Raw genomic sequence first — 14,451 nt, forward strand, 5'->3', positions numbered from 1 at the left:
ATTATTTGCACTAGAGGCCCGGTGCACAAAAATTTGTGCACTTGGGGGGGATAGGAGGTCCTTCAGCCTGGCCTGTGCCCTCTCGCAGTCTGGGACCACTCAGGGGATGACCATCTGCTGACTTAGGTGCGCTCCCCAGAGGATTGGGCCTAAGATGGCAATCAGACATCCCTCTGGCCGCCCAGCAGCCCTCGGAGGATGTCCACTTGCCAGCGGGGAGCAGGCCTAAACTGCAGTCGGACATCCTTAGCGCTGCTGAGGAGGCAGGAGAGGCTGCCACCACCGCTGTACTGGCAGCCATAAGCCTGGCTTGTGGCTGAACAGAGCTCCTCCCATGTGAGAGCGCCCTGACCACCAGAGGGCAGCTTCTGCATTGAGCGTCTGCCCCTTGATGGTCAGTGTGTGTCATAGTGACCAGTCATTCCCAGTCCTTCTGCTGTTAGGGTCAGTTTCCCTATTACCCGTTTACTATATAGGATAGAGGCCTGGTGCACGGGTGGGGGCCAGCTGGTTTGCCCTGAAGGGTGATCCAGATCAGGGTGGGGGTCCTGCCTGGGTGCCTGGCCAGCCTGGATAATGGGATGATGGCTGTTTGCAGCTGGTCACACCCCCTTCAGGGTGGGGGTCCCGCTTTGGTGCCTGGCCAGCCTGAATGAGGGGATGATGGCTGTTTGCAGCTGGTCACATCCCCTTCAGTGTGGGGGTCCCCACTGGGGTGCCTGGCCAGTCTGGGTGAGGGGCTGAGGGCTGTTTTCAGGCTGGTGGGTGACTGAAGCTCCCAGCCTCTCCTTTTTTTTTTTTTTTTTTTTAATTCTGGGATTAATTTACCTTTTATAGCTGTCACTGGAGCTGAGAGCAGGCTCCAGCTCTGAGGCCGTTGCCGGCTGAAAGCAGGTACCTGGGTTTGTTTAGATTCTATAATTGAAACTCTGTTGCCATCACTGGCTGCTCTAAGCTCTGAGGCTGCGCTGGCTGAAAGCAGGTTTCTGGGGTTTGTTTAGGTTCTATAATTGCAACATTGTTTCATCTGGAGCTCAGAGCTGGGCTGTGGCAGGCGGGGAACATTGACTTCCTCCATCACTGGAGTAAGCAAGCCTCATGTTCATGTTCACTTCAGCTGCTTGGCTGCCGGCTGCCATCTTTGCTGGCAGTTAATTTGCATATCTCGCTGATTAGCCAATGGGAAGGGTAGCGAAGTTATGGTTAATTATCATGTTTCTCTATAATTAGATAGGATAACTAATTCACTTCATTGTACTGATGGGTTGGTTATAATAATCTGGCCGGTCATAATAACCTGGCCACTCAGTGTATTTCAATCTTTCAAAGTTAATTTGTCATGGTTCAGCTTGAGAAAAGGAGTCTAATTTAGCCCAACAAAATCACATAAAATATGATGAACTTTAGGACTAAATAACAGTTTTCTTTAAATTAGGAAATTTATACAAATTTGATTTTAAACTATAATAATTGTGCTCAGTAAAATGACAAATATCATGTGTTTTGTTATAAACAGTTTAAATAAATTATGGCAAACCTGGAAAGTGATTTATTTAAATCAAAGGAAAAACAAAAAAGTTAGGAAGGAGGGCAGGAAGGAAAGAATGAGGAAGATACAGTTCCTCAGATTTACTTAAAATTAAATTAAAAATACTTACTGACAGCATGTGCAGACACCAATCACCAAAATGATCAATGTCACCATAACTGCTGTCAAACAAATCACCAGAATCTGTCCTGTGTCTCCCCTCAGGTAAAAAAAGTCAACTCTCTCACATCTCGCCCCAGCATAGCCATCATCACAGCTGTAAAAACAAAACAAGAACAAAACAAGGTGAAAATGGGAGTTTTCCGAATCTCTACTATTTCTTTTATGAAGAAACTAACACCGTTTTCATTCCTTGGAATTAATATGGGACACAATTCCTTTAAAATGTTAAATAGCTGTACACCACTATGTTCATGAGCAATTTCTCTTTCTTTGTTTTGCTGAAAATCTGTCATCAGTTGAACAATATTAACACAATGTATAACATAAATAAATAGGGATGTTGACAATTTACTAAATTTTAGTTTGGAATTTTAGATTTTGCATTTGAATAAAGAAAATGATAAAATTCCCTCCACAACATTCCCAAGCTCTTAAATACCTACATGACAAGGGTTTCCCATTTCATCGCTGGGTAATAGGAACAATTTCAGTGTGCCCAGGTTCTCTTAATATAATTTATTTAAAAATTATATTGTTTCATATCATCAAAAATGATAATGTGCATGAACGTTCATAGACATCTACCTACATATAGAAGTTCCCTAAATATTATTCAACAGAATTGTTCTCTCTCTGTGACTTCCACCCATCAGTTCTAGTTCTACTGCTTGCATGCGTCACAGATTAGGTACTGCTCTTCTATTGCTCTTCTAGTCACCACCTCCCCAACTACACTCCCAAACACAGTAGGTCTTATCCTCTCTGGTTCCTGGTTTCTGGTTCCTTTATCTGATCTTCTAAAGCCACATTCTCAGATCTGGTCATAATTCCCTCTCCTCTCTTCCAAATGGCCTCCCTTTCTCCATGGCCTAATAAAGTGCAGTGACCAGAAATCAACAAGTTATCACTCCCCTCATTCTCTCAACTCTCTATCAATACAGTCCTAAGATTCACCTGAACTCAGCGGATGCCCCAAGTCTGAGTTACAGTTAGGGGTGTATTTGACCACGCCAAGGCTTGTCTGAGCAACACTCAAGAAGCTCCAGGCTCAGTGATTTGGAGACTATTCCTGGTATTCTCTAAAGAGTGCCTGTGCTTCAAAGGTATTTAAGAAGTTTGAGGACATTTGAAACTGAAATTATATGTTGTAACATCAATTACTTTTCCCTTTCTCCTTAGACTCATTCAAAATGCAGAGATGTTGGTCATAATTATATGCATCTGAAAAGGGGGAAATTATGCTTCTTGAAAAGACTTCTGTACAACTTCTTTTTGTTTTGTTTTGCTTTGCTTGATTTAGTTTTAATTTTGTAAAAAGAGATGAATTGCCAGGCTGTTCTATGGTTTATGTTTGACCAAAAAGTCAAGGCAGTTAATTCCCACAAAGCCTATATTTCACAAATAAGGAGATTCCCTAAATGCCAAGATTGCAGCTGATACAATGCTATAAAAATTAAACAAAACAAAACAAAGAAACAAGCTTGGCTGGAGTGGCTCAGTTGGTTGAGCATCATCCTGTGCACTGAAAGGTTGCTGGTTCCATTCTTGGTCAAGGCACACACCTGGGTTGCAGGTTCCATCCTCATTTGGTATGATCATAGAAAGCAACCAATGGGTTAATCTCTCTCTCTCTCTCTCTCTCTCTCTCTCTCTCTCTCTCTCTCTCTCCCTTCCCTCCCCTCCCCCCTTCCTCTCTGTAAGCATATCCTCAGGTGAGGATTGAAAACAACAACAACACAAAAACAAGCTCATTCTCAACCCTGAGTTGAAAGGTGAGGCTCAATGCAGGCACAGGAGAAAGACACTTAATGACATCTACTGCACAAGGACCCCAGGACCTATGAGAGAAAACTGCTTCCTTCAAGAGAATTGGGTATCTTTGTTGCAAGGTTAAAATTATGGAAAAAAAGCTTAGAAATATCTCAAAACATCAAAAAAATCTCTGGTACATGGGCCTGGAACTGAGGAGGGGGGGAAATAACTTTTAATTTCATATGTGGGGTGAAAGTTTTTAAGAGTCTTTTTTTAAAGGTCATAATTAAAATCTTACAAATATAGTCTCTCCTAATTAGCTTAAATGTTTCTCTAACAAATTCACTAAAGGTGGCATTTTTAAACAAAAACTTTGCCTGTAAAATACACAGCAATTACTTAATGCTCTTTAGAATGCTTTTCTAATTATAAACTTCAGATCCTGTGGTGTAGTCACACTTCGGTTGAATTTCTCAGTGAGCAGTAACCCTCCCTAAAAGTTATAACCCAGTGAACCATGCTAGAAGGTGAAACCTTCACCAGTGATAGTGGCTCTCATGTTATTTCACTTCTCATCAAACCAATAATAACCTACATGCCGGTGTTCATTTTAAAAGGTAAAACAAGGCAAAGGTACAAGATTCCAGTAGATGTTTATTAAATGCTGAATAACTAAACAAATGAGATTTAATAACCATGAAATAAAATTTTAAATAATTTTTAAAGATTCCCATGACCCTTGAGGACTCTGGAAAATCAGATTGGGAATCACTTTTCTGGAATAATCACCAGACACAAATCTAAGAGATTTAGAGGTATTAGCTCTATTGATTCTTTTTTTTTAAATACATTTTTTTATTGATTTCACAAGGAAGAGAGAGGGAGGGAGAGAGACAGAAACATCAATGATGAGAGAGAATCCTGAATTGGCTGCCTCTGGCATGTGCCCTGACTGGGAATTAAACCTCAACCTCCTAGTTCATAGGTCAATGCTCAACCACTGAGCCTCGCTGGCCGGGCTCAATTGATTCTTAAAACAACCTTTGCAGTAGTTGTTATTATTAACCCATTTTACAGATGGAGTAACTCAGCTATAGAGAAATTGAGTCAGTGGGGCTGGGGCTCAAATGCAGTAAGTTGCCTACCAAGTTAATGCCCAATCCCATGTAATTCTGCTTAAATGAAATGTGCTGCATAAATAAATAAAAATTATGTATCTGGAAACAAATTATCTCCATTCCAAGAATCTCCAGAAGAGACTAATAAAGGATTGAAGTTCTTTGAAGTTCTTTGAAGCACTGTGGTATTTATGTAAAAACAGGAATCCACAAACTCCTGTGAGCTCAAGCAAAAGGAGATATTTCTGGTTCCCAGAATAGCATAGGCACCACGGGCAGGACAGTTTCACTTGAATCCATGTAAGTTACCCAAAAGGTCAGGCCTAGGTTCAATATTTCTCACTCATCTCATGGCACAATTTATGAAAAATTTACTCTGTGCTAGGTACCATAATACATATTTTATTAATGTTTATTTTGCTTAGTTCTCAATACTTCAGAGGGAGATATTATTATTCCATCTTACAGATGATAAAACTGAGAATTGGGAAAGATAACTGATCCATTGTTAAACTTGCTTATTCTTGATGGAAACAAAATTTTAACTTAGGTCTATTTGATTCCAAAATCTGTGTCCTGCCCCATATGCTTTCCCACCTCCTATTGATTCAGTATCATTCTACCACTAAGAAGGTGTTCCTGGTTCAGATTAAGGCCTTGGTTTGTGTGTTTTTATATGTTTTTTAAATTGATTTTTTTAGAGAGAGAGGAAGGACGAAGGATATATATAGAGAAAGATGAATCAGCTACTTCCTGCATGCCCCTACTGGGCATTGAAGCCACAATAAAGGCATGTACTCTGACCAGGAATTGAGTAGGTGACCTCCTGGTTGTGGGTCAATGCTCAACGACTGAGCCACATCACCTGGGCAAGGCCTTGGTTTTGACACTTAGCATAGCATTAGATGGATTATGATAGGAGGACTCAGTCACTAATTCATCAGTCATTTCTTCAGCACCTAGTAAAATCTAGGTGTGATGCTTGGCACCGGAACACAAAAAGGAATAAGCCATAAGCCCTGCCTTCTAGGTGTTCACAGTCACAGAAGTGACATTTACAGAAACCATTTATGCTCCAAGGGGAAAGAGTTTTTATAAAAGTGGGACTAGATCCCAGAGAAAGGGCATCTAGCCAACACCTGAACGTGTCTGAGAAGAGGGAAGATGATGCAGGGGTCCAGGAAGAGCTGATGTTTGAGTTGCATGTAAAACAACAGTGAGAATGAATTTTGCAGATTCTGAGAAGAGCTTGTGTGATACACATGCAAAGGAATGCAGGATTGTAGAGGAACATTTAACTCTATCATGGTGATGTGGTTAGGAAGTTAAAGCGGGATCAGAGGAGCTTTGGAGACTGAGGAAATGAGTGGGCAGAAGGGAGCATGCTGTGTGTTGATTGATCTTAAGGAGTAGATTACACACTGTGGTTTTCATTTTAGAAGGCAGCAAAACTAAAGAGCAATAAATGTACAGATATAGAGATCAGTTAGAAAAATGTAGTGCATTAATGAGCATTAATATTTAAAAGACTCAATATATTCTCCCAAACCAATGAGCAATTAAATGGAATTGAAAAAAAAAAATCAGCTCTTTCCCAACACACACACACACACACACACACACACACACACACACACACACACACACACATCTTTCTTATTCCCTTTTCCCCCTCTAATTATTATCCTTATATATTTATTTTTAAATTAAATTTAAATATAATTAAATTTTGAAGAAGTCCATCACTCAAACATTTCACTAAATTAGGGATTAGAATTACTGTCCTGAGATAATGATTAAAAAACAAACAAACAAAAAAACTATGCTGGGGGGAAATGCACAGAATATAAATATTCTATGAATTTTAGGTCAAAATTATACTTAAGAAATCACATTGCTACCCTATGAGGTAAGCTCTAAGAGCATTTTAGAGGGACATCTCTTTAGAAGAAAATGAATATTTAAATTATGCAAAAATGTTTCTTGTGCCTAAGTAAATTAAAATTTGGACTCTTAATGTACTAACAGGTGAAGATTTTTCTCCCAATTCCCTGCCCTATTAAACAAGCTTTGGAAATCTATATTTATGGATAAGATGGGTTTCTTTGCACTTAATTGACACCTGCAAAAGTAACTTTTAATTTGGCAGAAACTCTTTCATATTTAAATGAATTACAAACCACATAACTAATGCCAGAAAATGTTGTTTCCATTTAAAACACATGGGAGATAAATTGAGCTTTTAAAAGCACCCTTTAAAAATTATCTTTATTGTTGAAAGTATTACAGATATTCCCCCCATTGACTGCCTCCACCCCACTTCTGGCCCCTCCCCAGGCCTTTACTGCACTATTGCCTATCCATGGGTTATGCATATATCCATATAAGTTCTTTGGTTAATCTCTTCCTGCCCTCATGTGAGGCTCATGTGATAACCACTACACCACAGACACAAGATGGGTTAGGGGTAAGGAATTATAAGAAGTACACAGGAGGATGTCACCAAAACAGAAGCAAGTCCCATGGAGATCCCTGGATTCAAAGTCAATAGTGCTAACCATTACACCATGGGGCCATAGAAGCAACTCAGGTGCCCATCAGTAGATGAGTGAGTAAAAACGCTGTGGTACATACATAGAATGGAATACTACTTGGCCATAAAAAAGAATGGAATCTTACCATTTGCAATAGCATGTATGGACCTAGAGGCCATTATGCTAAGTGAAATAAGCCAGTCAGAGGAAGACAAATACCATATGATTTCACTTGTTTGTGGAACCTAAAGAACAATACAAATGAGCAAACAAAACAGAAACAGAGTCATAGATACAGAGAACAGACTGATGGTTGCCAGAGGGAAAGGTTGGGAGGTTGGAGGGGGAAGATGAAGACATGCAGAAGTACAGATTGGTGATTACAAAGTAGCCAGAAGGATGGAAATTTCAGCATAGAAAATATAGTCAACAATATTGTCATAGTATGTAAGGTGCCAGGTGGGTACTTGATATAGGGGGAACACTTTATAAAGTATATGATTATATAACCACTATGCTGTATACCTCAAACTAACACATAATAAATTGAATATAAACTAAATTGAAAAATAATAATAATAAAACTATAGTGGAAGAGAAAAAAAACATTCTCAACACTGGACAGAAACAGTCTTGCTTGCCTAAGTCAGCAGAGGCTGCGGCCCTGCCTGCAAGCAAATCAGGACCCTCTGACGTGCACCAGTTTCTCCGTAAGCACCTGTGGAAGGAGCCCCTGAACAAGTGGCTGGGGTAGGCCAGGGGTCTCTGTGCTGGCAGGCGGCTTGATTAGCTCAGACTTGCCAGAGCTGCGGAGCCCCCGGCCAGCACCATCCCGCGCCCCTTTGCTTGCAGGCTCAGGGCCTCCACTTACAGGCAGGAGGGTGTCTGCAGGGCCCCCACGAAGCGACATTTCCCATTGATGCAGTAATGCTCATATTTCTTGGGGCATGGAGAGAAGTAGTCATTCCACTTTGATTGTGTGGTGGTAGCTAAAAAATAAGAAAAACTTCAATAAGTCACTCCCCTTAAAAACACATTTCTAAGTAGTAGTATACGCTTATCTTTGCTGCCAGGTGTTCTGTAGAATATACTCCCGTTTCTCTTTTCTCCTCTCTACACTGGGATAAAAGTTATACTTCTGTGGCTCCAAAATAACGCTAGAGATTGTATAATGGGAACTGTGGTGGGAACATTTCATATTTTAATTAGATTTCTGAGCATTCTACCTCTCAGAAACATTGGTGTTGTTTAAAGGGTAGAGCATAGTTGTGGGAAGAGAAAAGGTTACTCTTTTCATGAAGATTATAGAACCGAGGGGCTGGTGGCATTGAAGAGAGAGGTATGCTTTTCTTTTCCTTTTTAAAGTTGTTTTAATTTAAACACTTACAAAGCACTTACTGAAACCAGATGCTGGTCTGTATACTTTGTTTTCATGAATGCATTTAATTCTCATAACATTCTTAGAAGTAGACAGCATCCTAATGTCCTATTTATTAATGAGCAAATCTCCTATTTATTAATGAGAGGCTAAGGCACCTTCCAGAGTCACACAACTAGTACTAAGCAGGCCTGGGGAGCAAACGTGGGCCATCGTGCCCCACAGTCCATGCTCTTGACCCCTCCACTCAGCACTCCATGGAGCCAGCTCTTCACAGGTGGCTGTCATCTGCTCTGCACCTGAGGCCCCTAGAAGTCATGCTTCCTGAGTGGGAGATTCTCTCTCTCAATTGACCCCTGGAAGGATGCTCATGGCCTGAAGAAGGAGGAAGATTCTGAAAGCTTCACATCCATGATTTCAATCCTGTACTGCCCTGTCCTTCTTGTCTCACCTTTAGGGTAGTGATGGCCTATTTATTCACCTGGGACAGTAATATGTAACCATTTTCTCATCATAGAAAGTTTCAATAAATAAACATTGTCAGGAGGAACAGTACAGAAATACTAACTGGCTGTGTTGATTCACAGCAGACATGTGCTCACACCCAGAGAGAGCAGCTAACTAGCCAGGCCCAGCTCAGGGTCGGACTTTCCATATTCATGTCATGACCAGCCGCTTGCAGGAGTCAGACACCTGTGGAGCCAGAAAGACCACAGTGTTCCCTTCTGGAGGGCCTTTCACACTAGGTTTGGTGTGGCACCTGCCACCCCTATGACATCAAACAATCCTTTTATTATTAGCAAAGACTGTAAACTTCTTCCTTCATGTTATGTAATGAGCACATATAATTGCTCAGGGCCACCAAAGGGGAGACACAAAGAGCTCTGACGATCTACACACAGCAAATGCCTGCGATGCCAGGTCACAGTTTTAGTGGGTGGCAGAATGTTGCTGAGGAACTGGCTGACCTGGTTTTGGTTGGTGGCTTAATTACCAGCCATGCTCACTGCTGGTCTGCGCCAGATATTTCTGTCATGCATGCCAATCAATGGGGTTCTTACTGAAATTTCTGCCAGAAATAAGTGCAAATTGGCTCAAAGGCAAAGATCTGTGTATTTTGGCAAATGAATTGATTAGTTAACTTCCATTCATCAAGTAGTTTCTATCTCCAGAGCCCTATAGTAGACATTGGAAAACATCAAAGAAATAAGGGATATCCTATCTCCCTCTCATAATAAACCAAATTCAAGACAAGAATAAGCAAGCAACAAGCAAGAGCAACCATAGTAACTGCATAAACAGTTTGGTCCACTGAAAGCAGTGGAAAGAACACTGGATTGGGAGGAAAGAACTTAGTGTTTCATTTTCAGCTCCGCCTTTCACTAGCCACATGGGTCTGGGAAAGCAAATAAAGCTGCCTGAGAATGAGTTTCCTCATCTGCAAACTGAAAATGATAACATCTACCTTGTTCAGAGGCTCAAAGAAAATACATGTGGAATTCCTAGCAGAGTACCTGGACTATAAGGCCCTCAGTAAATGGATCGATTGTAGAAACTTGGCAATTCTAAGAAAAATCTTGTATCAGTACAAAAGTGCTTATTTAATTAAGGGAACATTTCTGGGACATGTAGATTTTTTTTATTTAGGAGGAGGTGAGTAAGCAATGAGGTACGGAGAATGTCAAGGTCAAAAGGCCAGGGTCAAGAATATGCAAGCTTATACAAGGGGAAGATTTAATAGGAACCATGGAAGGGGCATGAAGGGGAGCAGACAAAGATGGCTGTGAATAGAAGTTAGAGAACTCAAATTGTCAGAAGTGTTTGCACTGAAATTTAAGGCAGGAGAGAGCTGAAGAAGGTTCTTATGCAATAAATTCAATGGTACATGTAAAAGCTAAATGGGAAGCCTTTTATAAATGTATTAGATAGGCAAGTGCAGACTGGATCTGAGTAGAAAGATACCCGTGCAAGCAATCAACCAAGGCACAGCTGAGCCACACAGACATATGTGTTGCATGCCTGCCGCAGGTGAACAGAGGGCAAGGAGAAGAATTTAAGAAGCAATAACACTTAGTGACAGATCTGCTGTGCTCCAGAAAGGTCTTTTCTACTTTGCAAAACGCACCTGGCTTTAAATGTAAGCTGTATCATTCTGTGCTCTGACCTCGACTGAGTCACTTAGTCCTTGTGCATCTTTAAACATAGTCAGAGTTCTCATAAGCACCATGTAGACCAGGATCCCCTAAACCTTCTTATTAGCAGCTGCTGGATGCAGTGATTTGATCAGCCTCAGTTCATCCAGCAACACGCACCTGTGCCAGGGAAACGGTTGCCAGGCCCTGTTTTCATACCTCACAGAGCTCTCTTCTTTGCCAAATAAGCTTGCTCTTAAATATTCACAGCATTATTTGGATTTAAAAACAGCTCTATGCCATCAGGCAGAAAATATTCAGTGATTTCTCTATGGAACTTTAAAACCTGGAAGAAAAATAACTCACACATACTGCCCCCTCCCCCCACCCCCAAAACCAGAGAGATTCTCTCTCTCTCTCTCTCTCTCTCTCTCTCTCTCTCTCTCTCTCTCTCTCTCTCTCTCTCTTGGAAATTAAAGGCTGACCAGCATTGCCCCTTTGGAAATGCATCTACAATCCCAGTTGCTTTCATCAAAGTTCACAAAGGTCACATTTGAAAGTTGAACAATTGTGAAATCTCACATTTTCTGCCTATCATGAGACCTGATGAGATAGGTGGGGAATGGCAAAATTATACCATTCCAGTCCAGGAATGTGTCTCAAGAAGAAGAAAAAGTCAATCCTATGACAAAAGTAAAATTAGTCCCATGTCCTGGGTTTCTCTTTTGAGAATTGAATGGCATGGTTTTGAACATGTCACGGACTTAAAGCCCCCCTTGATTCTGGGTATGGAGGAATTAATTGATCTTTATCCCTCCCACCTTCCTCTTTTCCAACCCATATGTCAAAAACCAAAACATTCCTCTGGGAATGAGTCTGTCTCACAAAATTCCACTGGAAAATTACATCCACCGGTGAGCCAGGTTGCAACAGTCTCTTAACTGGATGGGCACAGGTAATATATCTCAGTCTCTTCTTGAGACACCATATACCTAAGATTCTAATGCCAATTAAATGAGAAATCACAAGGGTTACTGCAGGTCAGTGTATGTCAAAATCTGATTCTAAGAGTTAGCAAAAGGGATCAGAAGTAAGAACCTCTTTCTGCGATCACATGGGCAGATAGACAAGAAGTGTATCTTCCATGGGTGATATGGATAATTAGATGAGATGTGATGGATTCTCTTTAGCCAAATTCAAGTGTAGGAATACAGCAGACACCCAAATTACTTTGTTTAAATATGGATTTTCCCTCAATTTGATAGATGCTTTGATTAAGCAACATGGTGTCTTGGTCTTTCTGTACATGATTCTTTCTCTCAAGCCAAAACAGGTTTTGTAATATCTTGGTGATGAAACTCTTCAGATTTGAAACATTAGTTCTATTTTTCATAAAACCTTCACTTACTTATTCCAATAGTGCTTAGTACAAATCTAAGTAATGATTTTGTAATGATATTAATATCAGCAGCTCTTCTGAAAACAACTCTAAAGGTAAGGTAAAATTATTATTACAATGTCTTTTGTAATTGTCACTACAATGTTCACAACCTCATAGTATATGTGACCCCTATTTTGACACATAGTTAAATGTCTGTGTGGGGGACTTAAAACGGGGTGTTCAATAGGGAGGTAGATGTCCTACAAGTGTTTACAAGGAGAGAGGAAGAAAAACAAATACCTAGAAATTCATCTTCCCACTCAGATGCCTGACCTCAAGATGGAAACACCCAGGGCACAGGAGAGTTTAAGGGGTCCCAGCAGAGTTTAGAGAAACGTTTCTTCTTAGTCTGTGAAGGAGAGCCCAAGGCTTCAAGCTTGTGTCCTTGGCTTCCAGGCATCTTCCCAGTGGGAGTTTCATAATATTACAACTTTTTAAAGCCAAAAGGTGAGGAAGAAAGTTATATATTTTTAGTTATTTTTTCTTATCTTTGTAATGATCTTCCTGAGGAGAGGAATGTAAACTCATGATGCCCTTCAAGTGCAAAATTTGACATTTATTGTAATTGAGGAATCCCATTTGTCTTACATCCAATGCCATTTCCTATAGAAATGTGAAAGTTTGCTCCAAGACAAGAAGCATAGAAAATAGATCTCACAGATGTGCTGTCACCCCTCCTGTGCTGCCAGAATATGCTTGTACAGAGGGCTAATCAGACCCTGTAGCATGTCTTTTAACCTGAGGGCTGTGCTAACCATTCTGACCTGACAGGAGTGGGCCATCACTTAGAGCTGCCCTTTTATTTCTATACCTCTCAAGGAAGAAAAAACAAATCTAGTGTTGAAGTGAGAATGTGTTTGCATATATTTAAAGTTATTCATAGGTGGGAGGCAAATGAAAAGAACAATGTACAGGAGGAATACTTGTATTTCTTTTTGTTTTTCAAGAGTGTAGAGTAGACTATGGAATTCTTATGCCTATGATGGCTCTTTTGCCCATTCTCCATTGCTGGTTCTTTCTCAGCTCTTCCATCCTCTAAATTTTGCAATGAATTGGGCCTCAATGCTCTTTCATCTTTTCTCCTTTCCTCACTTCCTCCCTCAGTGTTTCTTGGCTTGAAACACCTTTAAGATAACAATTCCAAAATTTATGTTTCCATCCAGATCTTTTTTCTCAATGTCAACTGCCCAGCTAACATCTCCACTTGGATATCTGACTGGCATTGCAACTTAACACTTCCAAAATGGAACACCTGGTTTTCCTCTTCAACTCAGGTCTTTGCTCATGTCAGTAAATCCGTATCTACATTCTTTTTGTTATTCAGGCCAACAATTTTGGGGTTATCTTAACTTCTTTCTCTTTTACTCTATATCTAATTCATCAGAAAATTCAACTGGTTGAATTTGCAGAATTGTCCCTTTATCTCCAATAACCTGATCTAAGCCCAACATCATCTCTAAGCTGGAAGTAGTCTCCATGGCAACCATCTGTAGGTAGTCTTCCTGTTTGTGTCCCTTTAGTTAATCTGCATACACAGAAACCAGATGGATGATATTAAAACTCACTCAGAGTAAAAGTTGAAGGCTTTAACCTTCTCCACAAGACTCTATATTACACTGCCCATTAATTCTTTTTCCCATAACCTCTCTGATTTCATCTTTGACCATTGTGTGCATTGCTACATTCTTGGTATCTGGAACAGAGCCTGCTGCATAATAGTTGCCTATAAGTATTGGTGGAATGCATAAATTCCTCACTCCAAATAGAAAGTGACAAACTAAACATGGAATGCTTAAACTCATAAAGCCATTTAGAAGTAAGAACTGCTCCTAAACATCATCTTATTTGCTTCTTCATTTTACAAGTTAAAAACTGAATCTTTGAAAGCTTAAGTGATTTGCCCAAGGTCACATGGTTAGTCAATAAAGACAATCTGCTCCTGTTCCTCATTAATTCCTTTCTCAAAAACTGTTGGTCCTTATTTAGACTTTAAGCTATTATTTTTCAAACTTTCCTTCATTCCTATATTCAGCATTCTGATTTTCCCACATGATTTTAGCAGTTTAGCATCGTGATTAACAACACATTCTAGAGCAGTGGTTCTCAACCTTCTGGCCCTTTAAATACAGTTCCTCATGTTGTGACCCAACCATAAAATTATTTCGTTGCTACTTCATAACTGTAATGTGGCTACTGTTATGAATTGTAATGTAAATATCTGATATGCAGGATGGTCTTAGGCGACCCCTGTGAAAGGGTCATTCGACTGCCAAAGGGGTCGCAACCCACAGGTTGAGAACTGCTGTTCTAGAGCCAGTCTCCCTGAATTCATGTTACATGAGGAGAAGCAAAATTTTGCTGTCCCAAAATATGGGTCTTGTGATA

General features: G+C 40.3%; 1 protein-coding gene across 1 annotated transcript in view; it reads right to left on the reverse strand.

Annotated features, from left to right (window-relative positions):
- The window catches only part of BTC (betacellulin), a 51,791-nt gene that overhangs the window by 7,918 nt on the left and 29,422 nt on the right, over positions 1–14,451 (reverse strand). The window contains exons 3-4 of the mRNA XM_059668512.1: positions 7,987–8,104; positions 1,659–1,805 (exon numbers count right to left, since the gene is read on the reverse strand). Coding sequence (XP_059524495.1) covers positions 1,659–1,805; positions 7,987–8,104 — 265 coding nt within the window. The remainder of the gene's footprint in view (positions 1–1,658; positions 1,806–7,986; positions 8,105–14,451) is intronic.

The sequence above is a fragment of the Myotis daubentonii genome, chromosome 1 (genome assembly GCF_963259705.1).
Source record: "Myotis daubentonii chromosome 1, mMyoDau2.1, whole genome shotgun sequence".
Lineage (NCBI taxonomy): Eukaryota > Metazoa > Chordata > Mammalia > Chiroptera > Vespertilionidae > Myotis > Myotis daubentonii.